Source organism: Anolis carolinensis, chromosome 1, assembly GCF_035594765.1.
Source record: "Anolis carolinensis isolate JA03-04 chromosome 1, rAnoCar3.1.pri, whole genome shotgun sequence".
NCBI lineage: Eukaryota > Metazoa > Chordata > Lepidosauria > Squamata > Dactyloidae > Anolis > Anolis carolinensis.
This window is the reverse complement of record NC_085841.1, coordinates 308,062,721-308,090,254: the sequence shown is the minus strand read 5'-3', so window position 1 is coordinate 308,090,254 and position 27,534 is coordinate 308,062,721. Positions and strand designations below refer to the sequence as shown.

The 27,534-nt window shown below is 39.8% G+C and overlaps 1 protein-coding gene across 5 annotated transcripts in view; it reads left to right on the top strand.

Annotated features, from left to right (window-relative positions):
• Window positions 1-27,534, top strand: part of slc8a3 (solute carrier family 8 member A3) — a 241,362-nt gene that overhangs the window by 51,922 nt on the left and 161,906 nt on the right. For 4 of the 5 annotated variants that reach the window (XM_062968068.1, XM_008118151.3, XM_003225653.4 and 1 more), the window contains exon 2: window positions 2,657-4,479. In XM_062968068.1, the coding sequence (XP_062824138.1) occupies window positions 2,714-4,479 (1,766 nt within the window). In that variant the 5' untranslated portion in view covers window positions 2,657-2,713. Of the gene's footprint in view, window positions 1-2,656; window positions 4,480-27,534 lie in introns of those variants that run through there. The other variant, XM_062968071.1, reaches the window with a different exon arrangement.

Here is a 27,534-nt window from a genome sequence, read left to right as displayed (position 1 = left end):
AAGAAGCGAGTGATGTAGTGATAAAATTGTACCTGTTGACACTGACACCATTAACATGATTCTTGGCATACTTAGTTTCAATAATTATTAAACTTTTAAAATTTGTAAATCTGCAAGCAGTGCTTAAATCCTATTTTTAGTCCTGACTAGAATCATAGAATCATAGAATAGTAGAGTTGGAAGAGACCTCATGGGCCATCCAGTCCAACCCTCTGCCAAGAAGCAGGAAATTGCATTCAAAGCACCCCCTACAATAAACCCATTGAATCAATGGACTTTACCTATGTGTTGACAACTATTGAGTCAATTAGGACCTTTTCACATGGGGCAAAATAGCCCTGTTATGCTGCTTTTAGCTGTAGCTTGGACCGAAGGGGCCTGCTGAGCACCATCTGATGACACGTGCGGCAGGCCTTGCCCACATTCCTCCCAAAGTGGAGGGGAAGCTCCAGAAGGCACTTCCTTCTCTACTGTGCGGAGGAAAACATTTTTGGGTAGCTCCAACAGAGCTACCTGCACTTTCCTTCCCTTTCCCCCATATGATGGGGGAAATGGTGGTGGAGCAAAGTGTGTTGCTGCTCTTTCTCCCATCTGATGGGGACAGGATGCCAACATGCCCTGTCCCGTCCCCACCATGTGATGGGGGAAGGAGGGAGGGCATGCAGGGCACCACCAGGCACCTTGTGCGCCTTCCCTTTCGCATCATGGGCCTTAGTCTACTCTAGTCCAGACTACTTAAAAGGATTATAATCACTTCGAGATAATCTATACTGTAGTAATTTAATGCAGTTTGACACCAATTGAATTGCTTTGAATCAATGACTCTACAGTGTAGATGCACCCTAAGTGTCCATGAGTTCTGGGTCAAGACATTTTGAATCTGAATCAGAACAGCAAATGACAGCTCCCAGCCTCACAGTAAAACTTGGGCAAACTATTTTTGGCATTAGTGATAAAAACCTCAATTGTATCTTGCTGTTAATAATACATAAACAAAATACTAACTTATGGTAATTGTTTAAACAATCTCTCCTGATGTCCACAGTCAGCTCTCTGAAATGGCCATAATTCAGTCTAATGGTAGAACTGGCTCAGTTGAGATAAAAAAAATGGTAAACTTCAGCTTCTGCATGTATACTAAGAGTCAGAAGAATGGGTCACAGGAAATAAAAGGCAGTGACATTTTCCCAACAATCCTCAGGCCACATTTAGGCATTTATTCTCACATATAAGATGACAACTTAGATAGCCCATCTTTCTAAAAAAAGAAACCAGAAAAGTATCACCAAAAAAGGAAGACACCAACTTGTATAAAATACTTGTATGCTAAAGTTAGGTTTAAATGCAATTTTATACATTACTAACGTGATCTGAACAGAAATAAAAGGAATCACACCATAGTGAGTCCCCATGGGGAGAGAGGGTAGGTTAAGAATAAATAATAATAATAATAATAATAATAATAATAATAATAATAATAATAATAATAATAATAGTGTGGATGATGCTGCCCAGGTGACCTGTTTTCCATCTGCCATCCAGGTTATGATCAATAGCCTTAAGGCCTCTGTTTGCCCTTCTTATGGTCCATTTAAATTTAATCCAGAATGAGACTTGATAGCCTGGAAGCCAATTCAAAGCCCAGCTCCTATTATCTCTAGTATTAGCTGTTTCAAGGGCACATCTATAATTTTCTGCAGTATGGATTTAATAACCTCTTTGCAGGCTTCAGCTGTCAGACCTCTCAGCTCAGTCACATCCGTTTGTTTTTTTTAAATTAGTAACATGGTTAAAAGAGATTAATCTCTGCATACATCTTAAACAGTAAAACAAAGGATCATGGAATTTGTAGTTTGGTGAAGCACTAGATCTCTTTGGCAGAGAAGGCTAAAGATCTTTTGAATTTGCCATGATTCCAAAGCACTGAGCCATGGAAGTTTGTGCTTCACTCAGCTTAAGAGGGAGGTCAGCCTTGATTTCTATACATGAGCAAGATAACATCCTATGGACTCACTGTTCGTGCCATTAAGGTCATTTTGTAGATCTCAGGACACTTATGAGCCCCAAAATTAAAACAAAAATGAATGAAATCACTCTAAAATAATACAAACCACTGCAAAATAGTGTAGAAGTATGATGCTTATATAGTTTAACCCGTAAATATACATCCTCAAGATAGTGCAGCCTGTTGGAATAGGAGCAAAAATAGTCCTTAGTCCCAATGCTATTGCATTTATCTAGGAGTAATAGCATTAATATTTGTAGGATTTCCTTTTGTGCAGGCATGCTCACGATTCTGTTGCAAATAAATACCATTTTGCTTCCTCATTCTGCTTCATAGTGGTGCTAGCCCTGCTGGTATTCTTTGATGATTAATCTGTTGTTGTCTGAATACTATGTTTGCTGGAAGACTGGTATCTAAATTAAATACATGGTTGCCCATGCTGGGATTTGTATGAATAGTTTCTCTTTAAAATATGTGCTCATTGGCAGCAAAATCTTGCCTGTTCCAGGTAGAAATATTATTGCTGTTTGCTTGTGTATTTCGGCAGATGTGACTAGAGGCAAACACCGCCGTGCATGCATGTGTAAGAGGTTTGTTCAGTCTTTGAGCTTCTTCAGTCTCATATTTCTCATTTCTCTTTGTTTGTTTCAGAGTCTTAACGTGGAAAGAAGACAGTTTCCTCTGTACAGTGGAAGTTAAGCCTTTTGTATGGCGTGGTCAAAGTTGCAGCCTGCCACCTCAGCCTTCCTCCGGTTTGGACTCATTACTTTTGTACTGTTTTTACACGGACTACAAGTGGATGCTGGCATGGGAGCAGACTTACATAGTATAGGACATAACAACACATGCTCAGGTTCTTCAGAGTGCAAGGAGGGCGTGATCTTGCCAATATGGTACCCAGAAAACCCATCTCTGGGGGACAAAATAGCCCGGGTTATTGTTTACTTTGTGGCACTAATTTACATGTTCCTTGGAGTATCTATCATTGCTGATCGTTTCATGGCATCCATAGAAGTCATTACCTCACAAGAGAAAACCATTACAATCAAGAAACCTAATGGAGAAACTACCACCACCACCATCAGGGAATGGAATGAAACTGTTTCCAATTTGACCCTTATGGCTCTTGGATCTTCTGCTCCTGAGATCCTTCTGTCATTGATAGAGGTTTGTGGCCATGGCTTTGTGGCTGGTGACTTGGGGCCTTCCACCATAGTTGGCAGTGCAGCCTTCAACATGTTTATCATCATAGCCATCTGTGTCTATGTCATTCCTGATGGCGAGACAAGGAAGATAAAGCACTTGAGGGTTTTCTTTGTCACTGCTGCATGGAGCATCTTTGCATATATCTGGCTGTACATGATCCTAGCAGTCTTCTCTCCAGGTGTGGTCCAGGTGTGGGAAGGCCTTCTCACTCTCATTTTCTTCCCAGTTTGTGTCTTCCTGGCTTGGATAGCAGACAGAAGGTTATTTATGAATAAGTATGTGCACAAAAAATACCGCACCAACAAGCACAGGGGTATCATCATTGAGACAGAGGGGGAACACCCCAAAGGAATCGAGATGGATGGTAAGATGATGAACTCCCACTTTCTAGATGGTAACCTAGTGCCTATGGAAGGGAAAGAGGTAGATGAATCTCGTAGAGAGATGATCCGAATCCTTAAGGATCTGAAGCAAAAACACCCAGAAAAGGACTTAGACCAGTTGGTGGAGATGGCCAATTACTATGCCTTATCTCACCAGCAAAAGAGCAGGGCATTCTATAGGATTCAAGCAACCAGGATGATGACGGGAGCAGGAAATATTCTCAAAAAGCATGCAGCCGAGCAAGCTAAGAGGAGCACTAGCTTGCATGAAGTGCGGCTTGAGGAGCCTGAGGAATTTATCTCGAAAGTTTACTTTGATCCTTGCTCCTACCAGTGTCTGGAGAACTGTGGTGCTGTTCTCCTCACTGTGGTCCGGAAAGGAGGAGATGTGTCAAAAACTGTTTATGTGGACTATAAGACAGAAGATGGTTCTGCCAATGCTGGGGCTGACTATGAGTTTACAGAAGGGACTGTTGTTTTGAAATCGGGGGAGACCCAGAAAGAGTTCTCTATAGGAATCATTGATGATGACATCTTTGAAGAAGACGAACATTTCTTTGTACGCCTCAACAACCTACGAGTGGTTGAGACTGATGAACCTCCTGAGCTGAACAATTTGCCATATCCCAAGGCCATATTGGCCTCCCCATGCGTGGCTACTGTGACTATCTTGGATGATGACCATGCAGGTATTTTCACCTTTGAGTGCGATGTGATACATGTCAGTGAGAGCATTGGAATAATGGAGGTGAAAGTTCTTAGGACATCTGGTGCCCGAGGTACAGTCATAGTCCCCTTTAGAACAGTTGAAGGAACAGCAAAAGGAGGTGGAGAGGATTTTGAAGATGCTTATGGCGAGCTGGAGTTCAAGAATGATGAAACTGTGTAAGTATCCCATTTTGGTCTCTTCAAAGTCAATTGTTTTTAACTCCATTTTTCTCTTCCATCACAGGTAAACTCGAGCAACGTTTAATGGACTGTTCTCTATCCCCTTTCCTTAGTCTCTATACTTATCTCTTCCAGGCAAGAACCCTACAGCAGGATCTAGTTTGTTCTCCTCTCTTCCTAGAGGTGAATCAATGGGATGGCACATGTTTTCGGAATGGCCTAAAGTTTGTGTAGGAAAATTATGATAGGGTTAAATACCTGAGCATATAAGCTCTCAGTCAAGAAAAATCTTGTTTGCATTAAGTGTCATGCATGCATGCCATTAATTGAAATAATTAATGGCTTCAGGAACCAGAACACTGGTTATTAAACTGGTTATTATTAGACTACCTAATCCATGGTGAGCCACAGGCAACCATAGACTTCATGAATTTCCCTGCCTTATTTGTGATCTCTTCAAGCCTCCCATCACCACTGAAATTATTTGTACAATGTCTGTTACATGCTTAATATTTGACAGTGAAATGGTAACCAACACCCCACCCCAAATTGCATTTCACCCTAAGAACAAAGATCACAGGGAGCTTTGTTTTAAAGCAAAATCGCACCTCCAGAAGCTTTAAAGTAAAATGTTTGCCTCCATATACCTTGTCATCAAAAGGAGACATTGGTTTTTAAATAATTGCTGCACCACTGAATTTTGACAGCAAACTCAATGACACACGGAACGTGTGTATGTGTGTTTTTCCAGGGAGGAAATTTGGCTTCTGGATCTAGGAAGACCCCCTCACTTTTAATCCATTAATTTCTTGCACTTCTTCCTGTCAGTCATTCCATTTTAAAAGCAGCTACCACCCCTCAGAGTAGTAGAAATAGCTCTTGTTGTTCACTCTAAGTCTAAATAACTTGCAGATAGCTTCAAGAAAAAACCCCTCTCAGTTTTGAAAAAACAATATAGCCCAAAAGCTAGGTAATTTTCATGTATATGTTCAGTATACACAAATCCCTTATTTACCTTGGGATTTCTTCCATCTCTGATGATTCACATGCTAATTATTTCTGTAAATAAAATCCTCCATTAGTCAAGCCCTCCTGATCAGCAGTAATGCCTACTTGGCTGTCAGAATTTTTGTAGCACGCCACTTGCTGTTGCTCCTTTCTTTGATCTAAATTTTTGATTAAAGAAGCTATTTGGTGAGCAAGTTATTTTAGGTAAAGTTGCAAGATAGAGAAGATCAGAATTGATAAGATGCCTTTCATGCAATCATCTCCTTAAAAACAATGTAAGTTCATTACCATATGATTTGTTATAATGTTATCTTTACAAAATATATTCATGCTTCTAGGTCCTATCAAGACTTTTTGAGGGTCTATAACTCATTGGTCAGACATGACAAAATTTCCAGTTTCGTCCTTGATATCCCCAAATACTGCTAGGAAAAATAGTTGTCTGAAACCACTGAATGCTGCTTCCTTTTGGTGTAGTATATAATGGTGAGCTAGTAGAACTAGTAGTCTAATTAAGAATAAAGTGGCTTCCTGTGTTCCATTAAGCAAAAACATTATGAAGTTCCATTGGAAACAATAACCCCAATTTTGATTTTTTTAATGACAAATGCATTTTCTTCATATAAAGCTACATTACATGTTCTCAATATATTAAATGCTTAAAATTATACTATGTAACACAATTTTTGTTCCTGGACTATAAATGTCATTTCCTAATTGGTTCTATCATAAAAAGTTTATTAAACTGCAAAAACTTTGTTTTTGTGGGCTGTCCTGCTGCACATTTTGCTATAGTTTTTCAATGAATATCTCATAGAGTCTCAACCATTTCAAAATAGTGTGTGGCACCCACAAAAACAAAGGTTCTGGAGTATAACAACTACTTTCAAAGTAAGCATCGCACAATTAAACAGGAAATAACACTTCCAAACCAGGAACAGATATGTTTTTTTCAAATTTTGTTACATACTGCCTTAGTAGGAAAAGATTGCAGGTGCTGTGTTAAGTCATTCAGAGAAACACCAAACCACACTTCCACCAAAATTAATCAGCTAAAGTTGTTTTCCATTAAAAGCCTGTTTCCCATGTCAGCACTAGCCATGCACAAATATCTATCCCACTCCATTAAAGATTAAAGGATGACGGAATTCAAGTCCTATCACCACCCACACTGTTTCTGACCTTCCCATGTACACTAGAAAAATCTAGGGCAGTGGTTCTCAACCTGTGGGTCCCCAGGTGTTTTGGCCTACAATTCCCAGAAATCCCAGCCAGTGTACCAGTTGTTAGGATTTCTGAGAGTTGAAGGCCAAAACATCAGGGGACCCACAGGTTGAGAACTACTGATCTAAGGGATTTCTGCTTACATTAAATTAAAGGCCCTATGGAAGATTCTATTTAAGGTTCAGCACCAAAAGGTTAGGAGGCATGAGTTTTGGGCTTGAACATGTGCTCGTCTGCACTTCAGCCTTTTAGCCTTTCATGTGAACAGGTAGAATGTCTGCATAGACTACTGTATGAGCCATTTTCAGAAACAGATATTTCAAACATTTTACTTGTCAAGAAACTGAATTTGGTTTTGTGAGGAAATACTATTTAACTTAACAATGACTAGAGATGATTGCTTGGAATGCTTTCTTTAAATTGATAAGTAGCAAAAATGGGATTTTGCTAAAGTGTTCCTCAGTTTTTAACATTAAGCCATTCTTAGTAAAGATATGTTTCATTAGAGAGCAAAAATAAACAAGCAAAAATCCACAAAAACCTTCTAAACTTAACATCAACTCTGTGGGAAGCTGATGGATCCTGCCACCGGGTCTTGCTTGAAACTTCTGTAATTCCAGTATGGTCAAAGTTTCCTCACCTATATTTTGGGAGGTGGGTTGGGAAAAATAGGTGTATTATTGGTTAGCTTCTCTTTAAATTTTATTCTAACATTATTGAATTAGTTTAATTATGATGACTGTCTAATAGAAGAACTACTACTTAATCTTGCAAGCAATCTAGGCTCTGCACCCAAGTTGTTTCTCACAAGTTGTTTGGAACGGCTTCCACCCACAATCAAACTAATGATAGGGAACTATGTTCACCTCAATACAGTTGTGATTCAGAATGTAATGTGTTGCTGGATATGATATTAACCAGCCCTGGCTACAAACTACAAGCCATTGCATGAAGCTACTCTGGGGGATACCTAGTCCAACAGCCTTCATTTGGGCTGCCTCCCCTCCCTGCCAGCTTCTAAGACTTGAAAAATGTTTTCAACGTCTTTATTATTTCCTCTCCAAAATTAACAGTATAATTACTATAATAACATGTCCAATATAGTTATATCTATCTGTCATCTATAATATATGTATCTATCAAAATGTAATGGCTATTATTGGCCATTCTCTTTCTATGCTCTTTTAATATCTGCTGTGCCAAAAATCAAGTTGATTAATTGATGGTCTATCTTCAACATTCAGTTCTTGAAAATACATTAAAATGGCACCAGGTTGCTAGAATGTTTTCCTTCTTTATTTCTTCACTCATACAAAACAACTGGCCAGTTTTTCTGCAGGTGCGTTTGAATATATTCTATTATAGTATCTATGAAATGAGAGTTTTATATCACTTCCCCCAGTTCTGGAAATCTACAAGGCATTTCATCTTAGGCATTTGAGACCTACATCAGAAAAGATCTAGTATACAAGTTTTAATTCTAGCTGTCTCCCTGCCTTGTCCCAATAGCTCCCAGTTGGTTTGTGTGAAGTCCTAGCCAGCCTTCACCATTCACACATCCTGCATAATTTGGAGCATTTTGACACAACAGCCTGTCTTTCAGGCCACTGCCTCAGAAATACATGAAGCCTCAGAAGCTTGAACCTGTTAAAATGTTCCCCTCTGCCTTCTTTTCCCTCTCCTTATCTGCCGACCTTGACTCTGATCAGCCCTTTCCGTAACCCTCTTATGCCACCTTGTCTATCTATATGCCATTAGTCTGTGTTAATGTACTCAAGGGCTTCCTGGGTAAGAAGTATAATTAAGCACATTAAGCATTTGAGTCATTTACTTGTTCTTTTTACTTTATTTTCCCTTTGGTTTAAGTTAGTACATCAGTAAAGATCTAATATTGCAACACTGATGTAGTTGTTAGATGCCCAGAGTGAACCCACAAAGAGCAAATGTTAGAACTAGTTATCTTCTTGTGCTGTCACTGCCATACTTTAGGGCCTTGTAGAGGAAGTTCTCTTTTCTTTTAAGGATAGATTTTCTTTTTAAAAAAATCTAAATTGCTATTTTGGAGGTCACCTACTTCCAGTTTTTCTTCATGACATTTTCCAGATGTAGCAGTCACAAGCAAAGTCAGGTTATCAGTTTCTTTCCTCTTCTGTTCCCTATTAGTTATACCTGAGCATGAATAAGACTTGGACAGTGTGAATCAGATTTATCTAAGCACATTTTTTCTTAACCTCACAACTGTCCCCTGCAGCACATATCGTTAGATATCTAAAGTGGAAAAGCCTCTCTGAACTCACTCACTGCTTAATCTCAATCGACTTCAAAAATTAAGTTACAAAATTGGTTCTCAAGCTGCCACTCACAGAAACGCAGTTTTCCGTGGAAGTTGAAAAGAGTTTCTTTAATGAAAAGATCAGTAAAGACAGACAAGCTTTCTGGAAGACATCCTAGTGCTTTTTTGCCATGGACAGCTTCAGAGCAGCATTTTGAGAACTGCAATTTGAAATCACATGTGCAATTTAGGACTTTATCACACAATGCTGGTAAATTGGAATTGCAGTAAGATAATAGCATCTGTAGCTAGTACTTATCATATGACTGGGTCTCCGCTATTGCCGCTTTGTATTTAAATACTTGGTGAAGGACACCTTTTTATTGATGGGAAAAACCTGAGTGGACATGATTTGCTTCTTCTCCCCCTTCCTTCAGCCTCTCCATCACTATAATATTCCTAAACTGGTTGAGGTTGGTCTTATGTAGGGAAGAGTGAGCTCCCAGAAGGAAGGAAAAGGATTATCAATATTAGTTCTGATCTGACCTGTTGCACTTAATCAAGCAGCCCCTCTCTTTGCGCTGGTCACTCCCCTCCCCTCCCCTCCCCTCCCCTCAGTTACCAGCAGAGTTGTCCTCTCCAACAGAGCAAGGAGGGGGGTATTCAAATGGAGCACGAGAAAAAGGGATCCATGTCTGTTTTCTCAAAGATCCTTTCTTTTAAAAGGGGGGGATAAAACACCCATTTTGTCAAGCCTATGAAAAGTAGGGAATGGGGGCAGAGAGAGAAGAAGCAAAACAGGAAAAGAGATGAGGGGAGGAGACACCAAGGACAGGGGCACAATAAAGTGACTAGTGATAGTGAATAGTGATTGCTTTCAAATAGGTATATTGCAAATATGTTCCTGTTTTCTTTTGACAATGCAATTGCTATTAAATGAGAGGTTAGTATGAATAATAATCATGATAATTTTATTACCTCCCTCTTCCTGTGGCTTGAGGAGAGTCTTTAGTTTTCTAGTGACTAGAGATGCCCTTTTGTGCACTAAATGGGTAATGTCTGTAGCCAAGAGCCTGGGGTAATTGCATAGGGTCCCTTTATGACCCAGAATCCTGTTTATCCAGGGTTCTATATCACATGGACATATCACACAAGTATAGCAGGCCTCCCACTGCAAATGCTTATCCTCTAATATGTGAAGGGAAGCAAGATTATTTGAAAGGATCTGTTGAGGAGTGGGAGTGAGCTTCCACAACCATGATGCTCCATTACTTTGGTGAAAATAACTTCCACACTTGTTTTATTTGTGTTGCTCTTTTGTTGAACATATTAGTGCCCTTGTGGTGCAGTAGTGTGATGTTAGCCTATAACTTTTAACTTTCTGAATGGATAGGCTACTGCCTATCCATTCAGAAAGTTCCCTAGCTTTGGTGATAATGCTCATTTTCTGCAGAAGCTTTAGCTATTGGACTGGAACAGACAGGCTGTCAGACCACCGGACAAAATGACCATCACCTGAAATCTTCCCTCTTTTTGTGTTCATCCATGTGTGGTGCATATTCTGTATTGAGGTGGCCTAATTTGTAAAGGAGATGGGGGAAATTCTCTGGAACTATCTGCAGTGAATGTAATAATTCAGAGTTGTTAGATTTAGTGCAGGTGCTTGTCGCCTTTGGAATAGACTGCCATTACATTTTAGGAAGGAATGTGATGGTAGATTAGTTACTAGCTTTGAAAATCTGGGTTAGTACCATGACCTCAGAGCAAAAACATTCATTTCTGTCAAGAATTAGACAGCCTGAACAGGAGTTTTATGGTTTCACCACTTCTGGAATCTACCTCTTTGTGTGTGTGTGTATGTGTGTGTGTAGGAAAAGATGAAAGAATCTCAGAATTACAAACATTGTTGTTCAGATGGAAGTTCTGGACATCAAAATGTGGATTATTCTGCATGTTTTCTTTGCTGTCTCACCTACTTGCAACTTGCCCTACTGTCAGTTTCCTCAGTCTCCCATCAGCTTCCCATAAAATCCTAACTAATTGCAACATTATGGGGATTTGTTGAAACCCTGTGGTCATCTGAACTATTAAAGAGTGATCTCTCATAGTTCTCTCAGGAATTTACTGACTGCCACAGCAGTGTATTGAATTAATGATGTTGATATGCATTTTTCTCTCTAGCCTGCTGATTACTGGCAAACAGCGACAAAAATCTAGTGGAGTTACCTTTTTCTAAGCAGCTTCAGATTGGCTTATTTTAACATCCCTGTAGTCCTGTAATCTTTGCCCATTTGTTTCACATAATGAATATTTTCAGCAAAATTCTAAATGTAAGACTATACTCAGTTGGAGACAAGGGGTTTCTTGGACTTTGCTTCATCAAATCATGGAGTATGTATTAAATTAAATGGTAAGTAACTTGTGCCCCTCAGAGGGTTGTTGGACTGCAGTTCCCATGATTCCTTAGAATTTGCTATGCTGATTAGGGCAGGTGGGAAATGCAGTTAGTTTAGCAATATCTGGAGGGCTACAAATTGGCTACATCTGCTCTGACGACTATTGCAAAGTGTCCCTCTTGTTTCAGGGAGAGAGTGCTTTTGATGTGAAGCCTAGAGGATTGGACCAGATTGGGTTTCAGGAATGCATGATTCAGGCCTCCTCTACACTGCTCTATCTAATCCCAAATTATCTGCTTATCCCAAATTATCTGGCAGTCTAAACTCATATAATCCAGTTCAAAGCAAATAATCAGGGATCATATCCTGGGATACAGGACAGTGTAGAAAGGGCCTCATTTTCTTGACATGAAACATAGTGACAATTACTTGAATAAGATAGATGTTGAACTGAGCTTTACCCTTTCACAGCCTTTGCTGACAGGTGCTGATTGGGAGGACGTGCCAGCTGTCCCTCTGAAGGACAAATGGCATCTCATCCTGGGTGGATGGGGGTGGTGGAAGAAGGCAAATGGCATGTGAAAGGATTTGCCTGACATTTAAAAATGAAGGATGGTCCCTCAGTCCCAAATAATCTGTGGGTTGGATGAATTATGTTGACAAAAGAGGCAATGAGAGATCTTTGCATTATAAAGCCCTTGGTGGAAAGGCGATGAGATTAAATCACAGGACATATGCTTAGAGAGAAGATGTACCAAACTTGGTTAAGGTGGCTTTCGGGGATTCAACTGAAGCAGAAAATTGATGGCTGATTCCAGTTCTGCTACCCTTGTTCTCTGTAGTAAGGAAATCCTGTGTTATTTCATTCATTTCAGCAACATGAAACAGTGGTGCATTCTAGCACCAAACATTGAGACACGCAGATAAAAAGCTGCTTCCACTTGTTTTTGCTGAGATGAGCACCAACCCCCAGTCGGTCACAACTGGACTTAACGTCAGGGGAAACATTTACCTTTACCTTTAACATGCCTCAAGCAGCGAGGAGCGGTGGGTAAGACATAAAATTATTCTTCTCAGCATTGTGGCAGGGAGGGGTACCTAGACCATGTCTAGATGCTGCAGTAGGTGATGGTGATGGTCACCTTACATTAGCTCCATCATTTTCTGATCTGCCATGTTTACCTGTCATTCAAATCAATCATTCCTCTGAACCCTGCAATAAACCCCTTTTCCTAAGATCCTTTTGCTACAGGTTCCAGAAGATCACATGATAAAGTTTCTTTTTGACTGTTCAGCCTCAAGAAATACTTGAGCAGCTCTCTATTCAAAGAAGGGGGTTATTATTTTTATGAGTTAAAGTATAGTACTCACATTGACCCATGGGTATGTCAACCCAATTTTAAAGGGTGATTTTAAAAATAAAATTTCCAGATTTATGCATGAGTATATAGGATGCAACTGTTTTTATTTCCCTGGCATTCACTTGTGTGAATGTATATGTGTGCATGTGTGTGTGTGTGTGTGTGTGTATATCTTTTCTCCCCCCCCCCTTCTTTCTATACTGCAGTTTCTCAAATCTTCACCCTATTTAAATACTTTTACTCAGATATGGGAAAAGATTAGCTTCTGAAATGCATAGATTTGGTAAAAGACTGAATAATTCAAAAGGTTTTAGAAAGGTTATCTTGGATTCCTCAGTAAGGTTTTTTGGAATTATGTATAAGGTGGGAATTAGAAGTACCCACTTCTCAGGATGGTTTTAGAAAAAAAATAACTTTGCCACAAAGATATTGATATCAATATAATTGTACTGTGGTGTGTGTTCTTCTGTGTAGCTAGGCAGATATATAGATTTAACTGTATTTTGCTCAGAACTCTATTTTAAATGTACTTTAGTTGACATATATGTATTATTCTACTGGGCATTTCAAATATGTTACCATATGGCATGATCCTATTTCCAAACTCACCAAAACAAATCTCAGAACAATGTAAGTCTGCTGATGAGAGTTATTGTACTAAAGGTCATGGCATCTAGGCTGTTTAAGCCGTCATTGGTCAGCTTATGCCCATAGTGTCAAGTCTTGGTCTCCTTTATATTTCTAGCTGAACTACACTGCCAAGTTATCCTGCTCCTAGGTGTGGTTTTACAGCAACTCTCCTCCCTCCTTGCTGGCTATGCTAGTTTAAGATGCTGTCCAACTCCCAACTTGAACTTACTTGAGATCACCTTGGCAGGTTCAGGCCTGGTTAATAGTATAATGGAAGACCAACAGGGAAACTCAAAATGTCCACTTTAGAAAAAAAATCTTGCCCAAACTGTAGTTTCGGAGGGCAATTAGTTGCACAACCTTATTTTTTTTAATTATTTACAGTATTTATATCCTGCCCTTCTCACCTCGAAGGGGACTCAGATCGGATCACAATGTACATATACATGGCAAGCATTCAATGCCATTAGACATATGACACACACAGACGGAGACACAGAGGCTATTTAACATTTTTTCCAGTTTCTGACTTCATGAGGGCATGCTCGATTCCGGCCACAGGGGGAGCTGCTGCTTCATTATCCACCAAGTCCTTGATGGAATACTTCCTCATCTTCCGGCACACACGCTGCTGGACATTTTTATGGTGACGTAAATTAGTTAAATTAGCCTCCCCGCATAAGCGGCCCCCAAATTTCCTACTTGACAGATTCTACTGTCTTTCGGCTTGCTTAGGTAAACAACAAGCTGGGGCTATTTAATGGTCAGGCACTTAATCAGACCCGGGCTTCGAACTCATGACCCCTCGGTCTGTAGTGATTTCTTGCAGCTGGCTACTAATCAGCTGCGCCACAGCCCGGCCCCTTGCAAGAGAACCTTGCATGCTGGGGAAGGTGATCAGAACAGCAGAGCTTGGAAAATTTACCTATTTAGACTACGGCTCCCTGAATCAGGCCATGCTGACTTGAGGTTTCTGGTAGTCGTAGTCAAAAACAGTAACTTTACCAAGTGCCGTGACACTGGCAAATAAAAAATAGTTATTTGTAATTTTTCACATATGGGAAACAATGTTTACATGGAACAAGAGAGCCAATATCATTTCCATGTCAGTTATTAAATTAGAAATATTCATGGCCTGGGAAATGATAAGCAAACCCATTGATTTAGCTTTTCACCCAATATATCTGGGAGTGATGCCTGATTGCTGCCTTAGATGTAAATCTTTTCCTTGAAAGCTCCAGCAAAAAGGTTAAGATTCATGTTAATACAGTCAGAAAACGTGCCAGAACATCATATGCAGTGATAGTGCAAACATCATCTCTCTCATTAAATTACCCACTGACTGAATATCGCAGCTCAAAGTGGGAAACTAGCCAGCGCAATGCTGATTAGACTGACACTGGATTTCATGCTGCAATGACTTGCCCAATTTACAAGGGGCTGAATTCTAAAGTGTTTTTGCATATATGCAGGAGGAAGGTGCTGTGTAGTTCAATATTCTCACCATCAAAGGGGTGGCAGCTTAGGAGACTTCAGGGTCAGTTTTCTGTACCTGGGATCCACTGTGGAATGTCCTGGCCCTGGAATTGTATTTTTTTAATAAAGGATGTGTGTATTTGTATATGTGTGTATGTATATCTTCCCCACCTTCACCCCAGAAGGCTGCATGATTCCAAGCCTTGTTTTGAATAACATTCTAGATCCTGTATTATCTTTGACTGTATTACTGGGTCATCTCATGTCCACAAGAGGCCACGAAGTTACTTCAGGAGGACTCTTGTAGGAATGATGGAAGACTGAGATACTTCCTTTCTAATCAGTTGACATACAGAATTGACATGGGCTCATGAATGGATTGAGATTATACTTGGAGCCCTGGTTTCTGCCTGAGGATTGGCAAGGGAAATTGCATCCGATTGGTCTTGCTAGATCTTTTTGTTCTTCCTCATGCTGCTGAGTAGTTGCTGGTGACACGCCTGCAGGATGTGCTGGTTATTTAGGACTGAATGAGTCCTTTTATTTTTGACAGCAAGAATATCCAGAGGACAGTGATGAGTGATTGCTTATAATCTTCCCTCAACATTTCTATGAAGCCACTGAGTGAGATCATCTGGAAACACACAGTCAAGCATGTTGATGTCACTCACCTTTGTCACTTCTTTTTATCTACTCCAAAGCCTGTAGTGGTTCGACTTAGTCAGTGTCTGGCTATGGCTGAACAAATCACCAGTAATGGGATGTACACAGGCTTCCCATGCACAAATTACTTTTGGGGATTATGGCTCCAAGAATCTCCTAAACAGTGTGAAAACTGGCTGAGACTTTCTCAGAGTACAAAAAAGAGGGTGGATTTTCTGCATTCTATTGTTGACTATTGTGGTGAGATGTTTTGCTCAGTGCATGCAACTGAAGGAAGGGAGATGATCTCCGCAGCTCTTGTGGATGATACCTGCATCCACATGGATGTTATCACGTCTAAATGTCTCCAAGGATGTTATAGACAGTACAAAGGGTTTTTAATTTTTTTAAAAGATGCAAACGATACCTTATATCTGCTTTACCACCAGTTAAAATAAGGTAAATGACTTAATGTTGGCATTATATTTTCTCACTGAACTGGCAAATTCTATTCCATTAATCTCTATCTTACTTGCCTTATGGCCAAAACTGTAGGATTAAACTCAGTAGGTAAGTCTTCTTTCATATTGGCTTGATGCCTCATTTTCTTACTTTCTTTATATAAAAAGGAGGGAGAGAAGGAAAGCGAGGGATAGATAAGGAGAGAGGATGTGTTTGAACAGAGGTGTATGCATAGAGTACCAAGAATGCCAGAAACAGATGGTTTTTTTAAGCTATTATATATAACTACCAAGGTCCCATGCTGTAGAATCCTGGGGTTTGTAGTTTGCTGAGGATTTGCTGGGATAGGATACAGATATTTGAGGAGCAGGTTTCTATCTCAGGACAGAACTAATACTAGAAACCTGCTTATGCACAATCAATATTCTACCACAGGACTAGGAAATGTCTGTCACTCCGACTAATGCTAGCTAATATGGGTGATGGTTGTGGGTCACAGAATGATAGCTGAATAACATCCCCCATTCATATCAAAACTCTCTGAATCTGTCATGAAAGCAGCTTTCAAACAATTTTGCATGAACAGCAGGAACATTCAATTCAGAATATTGGTTGCCAAAGATAAGGATTTGTTTTTTCTTCATTGGAATGAGGAGTAGCAATTGCTTTCCTAGGACGCCAAGTAATTTTGAATAGTTTTGCTGAAAAGGTCTCTATACAATAGTCAAATTTCTGTATCAAAAATACATTTAACAATACGGACAGCAGTGGCAATGTTGTTTTGCTGCTAAGGTGACTTTGTTGCTACAACGATAGGGATTGGATGTGTCTCATACAGTCACTGTATGCACAGAATGAAATTATTTTCTGTTGTCTGTTTTTAAGTGGTCTGATAGATGGGACATTGCCAGGAGGTGAAATGTCCCTAAGATTTTGAGACTGGCAGAACGTGCTCTAGCATATTAAAGTGCAACTGGTGCTATCTTCCCTATAAGGAGACAAATGATGAATAAGAGCATAGTTCAATTTTTCAAACAATAAAAAACAGGGTAAATACTAGGCTTGATCGATCCACGAAAAATTTGATTCTAAACTCGTTTCAAAACTAGAGGGGGGCAGCTTTTCGTTTCTGATGGTATTTCCGAATTTGGCCCCCCAAAAAATTCGAAATTAACGAAAATTCGTTATTTTCTAAATTAATTCGTTAATGGCGGACGCGCATGCGCAATTCCCAAAAACAGCACAGAGGGAGAGGACTTTACAGGACTCTCCCACCCTCATTTTTTGAGTGATCTTCTTCCAACTTGGTACAGTGGTAGAACACATTTAACACTGATAGCTCACCAAAATTTGGAACGTTTCCCTTATCCTCTGATTTTTGGCGAATTTTCATAGCTTTTATAATAAACCATTTTTTAATAATTGCAGAAATCTGTTCCTGGTTTGAAAGTCTTATTTCCTGTTAAATTGGGTTGTCTTTACTGTGAAAGTCATTGTTCTACTTCAGAAACTTTGTTTTTGTGGCTGAAACTTTGTTAAATTGGTGTGTGTGTGATATATACTGTATATATATATATATATATATATATATATATATATATATATAGTCCCTGCATATGTGTGTGTGTGTGTGTGTGTGTATAGGTAAAGGTAAAGGTATCCCTTGACGTTAAGTTCAGTCATGTCTGACTCTGGGGGTTGGTGCTCATCTCCATTTCTAAGCCCAAGAGCCAGTGTTGTCCATAGACACCTCCAAGGTCATGTGGCCGGCATGACTACATGGAGTGCCATTACCTTCCCGCCAGAGCGGTACCTATTGATCTACTCACATTGGCATGTTTTCAAGCTGCTAGGTTGGCAGAAGCTGGAGCTAACAGCGGGCACTCACTCTGCTCCCGGGATTTGAACCTGGGACCTTTCGGTCTGCAAGTTCAGCAGCTCAGTGCTTTAACACACTTCGCCATAGGGGCTCATGTATATATAATATACATACGCATACACACAATGTGGAGAATATGTGGAAAGGTAGATAGATAAGTTGGGAGCCACAGCGAAGGTACCTTCCTGGGAGCAAGGTCTAATAATAATAATAATAATAATAATAATAATAATAATAAATCCCTTACAATATCCAAGATGGCTCACTGCTACAGAATCTTGGGAGGTTTAGTTTGATATGGTACCATTATTGGCAGAGAAAGCTAAGCTGTAGGAGTTGAAATCCAATCATTTATCCTCCCTATAGAATCAATTTTATATGCATTTTTAGCTACAGAAAAGCTAAAATCAGGACAGTAAAAGAACAACACCCAGAAAATGGGAATTCCAGACAGGAAACAATCAGGGCCAGCTAATACCTCCCAACAAAGGATTCCCCCAGGTAGGAAGCAGCCAGGCTTTGAAGCTGCAAGGCTATTCAATGCTAATCAAGGTGACCAATTGCAACATTCACACTTGCCTCCCACAGACAAGAGTTCTTTCTCCCACCCTGGACCTTCCACAGATATATAAACCCCACTTGCCTAGCTTCGCACAGACGTCAAAACCTCTGAGTATCAGGCCTGAGCTGAGGCGAGGCGGCGGCGGCCATTTCCCCCCTCCGTCTTCCTCCTCCTCCTCGGCCTCCTTCCCCCTCGCCCCCTCCCATTGGCTGAGCCCGTGATGCCCCTTTTGCTGAGGGGCAAAAGGAAAGGGCCTGAATGGTGGGAGTTTGGGTGATTTGCAAAAGCTTTTTTTTCCTAACGAAAAAAACGACGACATAACGAAAAACGGCCTCTCGCGATTCGAAACCGCGATATCCAGACGTGTGGACAACCAATGCTTCAAAATTGCTTCAAAACAAATGAAAATAACGAATTAATAACGGTTAACGGGGAAAACGAATTATTTGAGCAAGCCTAGTAAATACATTGGCAATACAAATGATAGCAAGATGCTCCTGGAGAGGAGGCACACAAAGATGAATGAGGCCATGTCATTCCTCTTTTTCTGGGTTGTGTTTGCAGAGGGGAGGACTGTTTCATGAGTTATTGTAAATATTTGCATTTTGTGTTATAATCTTATACATTCCCCATAAGATCTTCAGGGGCAGATGTGACCAGGTTTGAACAGAAATAGAAAACTTCAGACAAAAGTACTCTAAGAAATGCTCAGAGAAAAATTCTATATGTGCATGCATATATTTTGATTAATGGCAGGGAGTTCCAAAGTTGGAAAGCCTGAAAGACAAAATATACTTTAAAATGTTTATTCATCATCTCATGTGAAATAAAACTATTATCATGATTCTGATCATCTTGATCATCCATGTATCTATGACATCTATCTAATTTATCTCCTGTACATTTTGTCTCAGGAGTCAAGGTGGCTATGATGTTCTTGAAACTGAGAGGTCTGTCACAGTTCTGTCTGGCACATTGATAATTGAAAAAATAGTTGTGTAATGTTAACACAATTCTGACTCTGAACAGCTGAAAATGTTCCACATCCCTAAAGAGATTTGAGTGGACTTCTGTGTAGTTGAAATATTTCCCAGTGATTTTTGTAAAACTGATTTTAAATTGATTCTGAGAGTTAGATTGTCATATTAAAAACATGTTAGTCTAACATATTAAAAACAACAGTTATACTTGTATATCAATTTCTGCATATTCACTAAATTGTGTATGAAAGTACGCTCAGTTGAGATAATGTTTCATGCGAGGTTGCAGTCTGTAGAAGCCAAATAAAGACTCGTAAGTTTTTATCCTGCTACTTAACTCTTTGCTATTGTGTTGAATTTTATATGGTTGCCGCAATGTAGGACTCATCTACACATACAGCAAAATTAAGGACTGATCTGAATGCCACAGAGTTGTTCAGATGTTCCACCCCTGACCTGGGCCAGTGGCAGGAGCAGAGTGCAGATAATCGAATTGGGCTAAAACCTTTGCGGTCCCACTGAACTATCACACTTTACTGATCTGTTGTTCCTCCTGTGGCAGCCAGTTGGAGAGCGCTGTAGAGCTCCTGGGTGTTGCCATGTGCCTTTGCTGACACCAACAAAGGAACTCCCAGGACCAGGAAGAAAGAGGAAGGTGGTTGCTTCTCTTTTTCCTTAATTATGTGGGTGTCTTGGCAGACATCTGATGATAGCTAAGAGCTCCCCAGATCTCTATGGATGGCTGCTGTGTGGTGATCCATCCTCCTTTTCCTGACCACAGAATGCAGGGAAAAGGGGAGGGTGATGCTGGACCTTTTGGACAGTGGAATAATTTGGATTTGAACTGGTATAGCTGTCCACACTAACCCTGAATTGTGGGGCAAGAGAGCCCCTTTCACTGTTCTGGAGAGCCTGGTTGGCCAGTCAGAAAAGTGACGGTACATGTTCTCCAAACCAGGACACGGATGGCCTCTGTAGAAATGTTCCAACTGCTGTCCTGTTGTTGCAACAAGGATCAATCCCTCAGCACAGAAGGCTCATCTGCCCTCTGTTTTATTTCCAGGACAAAAGATAGTGGTCTGGCAGAAGTTTTGGAGGGACAGCAGTGTGTGTGTAAGGGGGATGCAATAGCAGCAGTAGGCTGAAGTGAGGTGGTACCAGTGAGCCATCTCTTCTTCTTTAAGAAACAGGAGGGCCTGGGCTGCCACTGACCCGGGGGGCCATTTCATAGTGCAATGCAGTTATAATAAATCTTTAATAAATCTTTATTTGTACCCCGCCACCATCTCCCTGAAGGGACTCAGGGCAGCTCACAGTTGAAAATAACCACCTTGGTTCCAAGAAGCACAGGAGAACTTTCCATCCAGCAGAAGACAAGAAGGACATCACGGGTGGCAGGCATGTAATTAATTGAATATTTAACTAAACTGTAAGTTTAATCAGAAGTGTTACATTTAAACGTATCCCAGTTTCTGCAGATAGAATACACAATCTTTTGTTCATTAATGGGTGTGGGTTGGGGGAGGACAACCTTCAGAAATATTATGCTTTTTGATGACAATTGCTGATGTAGGTAGGGGGATGTTGTGTGCAATCTTGTCAACAGGTATAGTGTTGACAAATTGTGCAATTCGCAGATATGAGCAGGAATTAATAGAATGGATGGGGAGAGGAATCTTGTGACTCTCCTTAACTTTCCACACTAATACATTTATAACAAAACTATTTCCTAAGGAAAGTTCACACTTCCCAGAGGGTATTTTCAATTTAATTATGAGGTGTCTGTCTTATTTTCGGCAATAGGATGGCTCAGCTTCCTTTAACTACTGCCCAGAATGCTTGTGAGACACCCTGTAATTCAATTAGAAATACCCTCCAGGGAGCATATAATTATATCCTATCTGTGAAACCTAATGACAACTTCCTCAAATCACATGGTGAGTATCTCTATACTGCTGCCCAAAACCTTTCACCGGTATAGAACTAATCTGCTTAGCACAGATTGAACTCGGTGGTATACAGCACTTACCCAAATGCTTCTGAAAGGAATTCCTGCCAGTGGAATAAACCTGTTAAAGACATGTGCTTGACACCTATTGGCAGAGGTACCTCCCAAGCATCAGACAGTAGCTCTTTCCTGCTTTATTGGTAAACAGGGTATATCTGATTTGAAATTATAGTGTGACCTGCATATCTGCAGAGCTGAAAGCTGCAGTTTCATTTATCCATATCCAACAAAATACGTCACCTCTAGGCATATTTTAAGTCCTTCAGCATGACTATGGTATTTGGGGGCCAGAAGTCCTTCATTTCTATAGGATTCTCCATTATCCATAGTACCATCTGTCCATGGGAATGTATTGCTTTTGATATGTGGGTTGTACATATACTTTGCAGCATGTTTGGTTTGGTTAAAAGAATGGACAGTGCCAAGAAATGTAAAAGTTTACTATAATTGGAAAGTGACTTGAGGTTTGGTTGGCATGGATATTCATGGTACAATAAAATTAAAATGAATGTAGATTTTAATAATCACTTGTGAAACATATCTTACAAAGAAGAATATGGAATACTTGTACTCCCAGGTTGTTTCAAATAATGCCTGTATGGCTCTCAGCACAAGAAGCTCATTATAGAAAAGAAACTAAAGGCAACAAAAAATGGCTTACGTGCTAAGATTTTGGAGAATAATCAAGGATTATCAAATTAAATCAAGTGAGCGGTTACTTGCAAAAGGATAACATTTTCAATAGCTTCAATTGTTTCATATTTACTATTATTGGAAGGGTTTAAAGTGGATGAGCTCCCAGTAGCGTAGCAGGTTAAACCACTGAGCTGCTCAACTTGCTGGCCAGAAGGTGTGAGGTTCAAATCCAGGGAGCAGGGTGAGCTCCCACTGTTAACCCCAGCTTCTGCCTACCTAGCAGTTCAAAAACATGCAAATGTGATAAGACCAATAGGTACCGCTCCGGCAGGAAGGTAATGGCACTCCATGCATCCATGCTGGAGATGAGCACCAATGGAGATGAGTCAGACACAACTAGATTTAATGTCAGGGGTAAACCTTTACCTTTAAGTGGATAAAAGAGTTATGACTTTGAACATAATAAATCAGTTTGAATTGCAGTTGTGTATAGCTAATAAACCTCTGTTAAAATTTGAGATCAAAGAAGAACAAGTGAAAGAGTCCATCATAAAATGTGTTAAGAACTTGGAAAATATAATATTATAGAGATAGAATAATGGGAAAAGGTATGGTCAGAGGGGTTAAAATTCACATGGTGAGATGATCTGAAAGAGAACTTTTATATAATCATCTGTCATTGATATATGGCACTGGAGAAGTTGTCTAGCATGTATGCTGTCAGTTATTAAGATTAGGTTAACAGAAGACATATACTGTATAATTTTAGAAGGAGGAGTTATGCCATATTATGTACATGTATAATTGATTGAAAGAAAGTTGGAAATCACATGTGGAATACCATTGAGTTCTGCTTCAAGTTTATAGATAGGGCCGGGCTTTAGCACAACAGGTTAAACCAGCAGCTTCAGTAAAATCTTGTCAATCCAAAAGGTTGACAGTTCGAAGCCTTGGACAGAGTGAACTCTTGGTCTTTAGCCCAGCTTCTGACTACCTAGTGGTTCGAAAGCAAAATGTGAGTAGATAAATAGGTACTGCTTAAAAGCGGGGAGGTATTTCAGGACACCCATAAGGAAATGCCAGAAAATTGATGGCAATTCAATCAAGAAGGAGTTTACAAACAAAGCTTTTCAACAGGTAGATGGAGCGACAGCACCCCTCCCCCCCCCATAGGAGCCTATACATACCTCTATGTACAATTGTCTGTCTTGTCAGTGTATAAAAGGCACTGAATATTTACCACATATATATGTTCTGTGATCCACCCTGCATCCCCTTCAGGGTGAGAAGGGTGGAATATACAGTAAATATTGTAAATAAATAGATAGCCTGCTTTCAAGTGCACTTTCATCTCAAAATACAGACTGCAATGGCAGCCAGGAAAAGATGTAGAAGTGGTTAGGTGGCAGCTGATGGATTCATATTTTGGGGCTAATTCTCAGTACCTCAGAAATTTTGGCCTAAAACCTGGGGTGGGTTCAGTGCCCCATTATCATTAGGAACCATCAGCTGCAGCTCAGGAAGAGTGGGCTTGCAAGGTCCTCCAGCGACTGATCTAATGGCTCTGATTCCAGTCACTGGAAAATGCATACTTAAAAAACTGCCTCTAATCATCTATACATGCATCAGTGTATAATTATGTTTTATGTGCAATGATATTACATTTCTACAAGGGTGAATTAGAAAGAGGTCTGGAATTGCTGCCCTCGGGAGGATGTAGAAGAAAACATGTAGGCATGTATGGTGGCATTGTATAAAGATAAGCAATTTTGGAAGGTTGTTAATAGAGAGTATGAAAGAAATAGCAAGTTACGCTATTCTGGATTTATAGTTAATTGGTTTATAGAGCTTTATGAAATATAGTGTCAACCCTGAACATTAAATGCTGTTAGGCAATATATTGATAGCAACAAGGACAACACTTGCAAGAACTTGGAAGAATAACGCAGCTCGCACTGGGAAGGGATGGAGACTTGGCAAATTCTCTTGATGCACTAATTAACTTTTAAAATAAAAGATAAGGGAAAGCAGAGCCTGCCCAATTAGTTTGATAATGGAAATGCAGTGGCATTGTGTGGGTTTTGAAATAGGATTAAACACTAAGAAAATGTGAGACAACTAGTACTGAAATATTGTAAAGTTTTGTTTTTGTTTTGGTAGTCCTGTTTTCTGTTATGATCTGTTGAGTTTTGGAGACATTGACTAAATAGAAAAATACAAATAGTTGGTTGTGGGAATTTTTGTTGTATTCTTTAATTCATACAGACTTTGCTAGTAGATGTGTGTCATATTTGTATTTCATTTTTTATTTCTATGCTATTAGAATAAGAATAAAAATAATAAAGAAATAGCACACATGTCTTGTTATGTGTTAGAAGAAAATGAATAAGTCCAGCACCTACACATTTTGGAAGTACTTTTTGGTCAGAGAATTGCATTTTCAAACTCAGTTAAGCACAAGAACTAGAGGATAATTGTGTTCCAATTCTTATACAGTACTAGTTTGTGAAATATGGATTTAGGTCAGTTCATATGAAGATGCCAAACAAATGATTTCTTACCACCACCACAATAGTTATAAAGGCAAATTTTGTTTTTTGTTAGAGTTGCATCAATAAGAAATGCTTACAGCTTTCTTAAAGTTGATAAAAAAGATGCCACAGCCTCTACCCTGATTCAGACTTCCAGGGACTGAGCAAGATATATGGAAACATAGGGGCAAAGATGGAGAAAATTCAGCCTTTTCCATCCCCAAAAGCTTACCAAAAGCTCCAGGCTCCTTTTAAAATTTGTGATTGAATGGCTCAAAACTACTGCAGAACAGCCCCTACCCAAAACACTTTAGCCTTCTCCATTGACTGAAGCAGAAAACAAAATGTGTAGCCCTTGGGAGAGGTGGGAAATCTCTAGGTTTCCCAGCATGACTGTGATAAACTTCTATCAAGAAAAGGGTTCTCTCCAGAAATTTCAAGGTCTTCCAGAATGACTTCATTGTCAGTTTCAAAGCTGACCAAAGAGTCATGTTGAAGGTCTTAGAGATTCCTGGAGAGAACATAATCAAGTATGTGAATAATTAAATCTGAAATCTGAAAAACCCAGGCTGTGGATGACCAACTGTATTTTATCATTTGCTAGTTTTTGTACAGGTCATTTCTCCATTCTAAAATGTTGAAATATCTCTTTCAAGTCTGAGTTCATGTGGCAGAAGGATCTTTAAGCCAAAATAGGTGGACATTTTTCACATGTATGAACATGAAACAGTTATAGAAAATGAAGCTGTACTCTGAGCACATGGGAGAAAAAAAAATCACCAAGAACAGGTGGGATACCGATACAGCTGATTCAAACTACAGAGTCAGATTCTACTTTATTTCTAACTAGAATCTGTCAACAAATATGGTAAACAAAACAATGGCCCACAGATTCAAAATGCTCAATATGTATTACTTTCCCCACAAATTTTTATTATTTATTTATTTATTTATTTGCCCTATTTATACCTCACCTTTCTCTACCTCAAAGGGGACTCAAGGCAGCTTACATATGGCAATTATTCAATGGCTTAAAACACATACAAAACATAAGCTTAAAATAAATTGATTTAAAATTAATACATATTAAACATTTAAAATTGCACTCAATGTTAAAATTATGTCATCCAGAAATCGTAGTCTAAGGCCATTTCGTAGTCATTGCACATATTCCTAATCTATTATTGCATTGCGCTATTCTCTGAAGGCTTGATCCCAGAGCCAGGTTTTTACTTTTCTTTTGAAGGTTAGGAGGGAGGGGCCTGATCAAATGTCAATGGGGAGGGAGTTCTACAGCTGAGAGGCCACCACTGAGAAGGTCCTGTCTCTCATCCCCGCCAGTCACACTTGCGAAGCAGGCAGGACCGAGAGCAGCGCTTCCCCAGATGATCTGCAGAGGCCATTATCTGCAGAGAATACAGAGAAATTGAATGGTTTCCAATTGGCAAGGGGATCAGAGAAGGCTGAATTTTATCAATCTAAAATAGAAGATAAGAAGACCACAGCATAGACTGATAGACTCAATCAAGGAAGCCACAACCATCAGTTTGCAAGAGCTGAGCAGAGCTGTTGGTGTTAAAGTCCCTAAGTCTCTCATTCATAGGGTCAGCATGAGTCAAAAGCCAATTTGACTGCATTTACCAACAATGGCTTTGGCCCTCCCAATGACTGCAATTGTCAGGACCCAGGCTGCAGAGCACCAATAACCTTACACAGAGGCCAGAATCTATCTAATATCTTTATTATAGAAATATATAAAGTCAATAAAAACAAGTGAAGAATAAAGTTCAGAAGCAGACCTTCCAGATGAGGTCAAATATAGTCCAGAAATGTATTGTCCAATATAAGATATTAGAGTCCAAAGTTATAATCCACTTGACCGAAACACACACTTTGCCAAGCAATAGTGTGGGGAATGACAGAGTCTTTAATGTCCAATGTAGCTTGACAACAAGGCTGGAAAATAAACTTGATTCTTGGCTAGATCAAAGACTTGAAACGAGGCAAACATGAAACATGAACAGAGTCCAAGGAAGTCCGTGAAACAAGGCAAGGCTGGAAACTTGATCCGGGAAACAAGGAACTGGGGTTACGAAGTCCACACACGATCTCTCTCCTCAAGCTGAACAATTGACTCCGCAAAGTTCCCCTTGCGACCAGCACCTATATTGGGTCTCGTTTTCCCGCCAACAGAACACTTTCCCTAGAGAACGAGAAGCGAAACCCAACTCTGTCCAGATGCATGACTCCTTAGAATTTCCCAAGGGAAGCAGACCTAATCATCTAGTTGTTTGGCAGCGATTCTCAGGCTCCGGCGATTAGCCTCTCTGGCTCCTCTATCTCTATTATAATTGTCCCTCCGGGAAAACGGGGGGGAATTCTGCCCAAGGCCTGTTTGGCTACATTCTTGAGGACAAACATCCTCCAGGTGGAGAGGCTCCGATTCTGGCTGAACGGCGGAAATCCCATGTTTTCCTCTTCGTCTGCCACAATAGTACTAGGAACAGGACTACAAGGCCCATGAGTCATCACAGCAATGCAGCTCCAGAGAATTAGTCTCAAAGTGAATTTAGCCCTTTATTTGAAAAGGATTCTTCATACCTATTCTAAAAGGATTAAACGTTATAGCGCACAATTGGCTTTATATAGAAAGTTGCTAAATGACTGCACAGAATATGCATGGAAAAATCACATGGTTGCGCCCAGTGTGTGAAAGGGCTCAGAGGATCTTAAGATGTGATAATATCTTCAGAATGCATTCATTCAAATCATACAGCCCTTTCTCTATAGTAATTTTAAGATACCCTCCTTGTCAGCATGTTTCAAGTTTCTATTATGGCTGTAAATGCATTATTTCACAAATAGTTGTTTCTTTTTTCTTTTGCTACTCTTGCCCTCCTATAAAGATAACACTAAAATGAACGTGGCTGCCAACAGTTTATAATGAATACATCACCTTTACTGGCTCTTGGTCCCAAAATACGA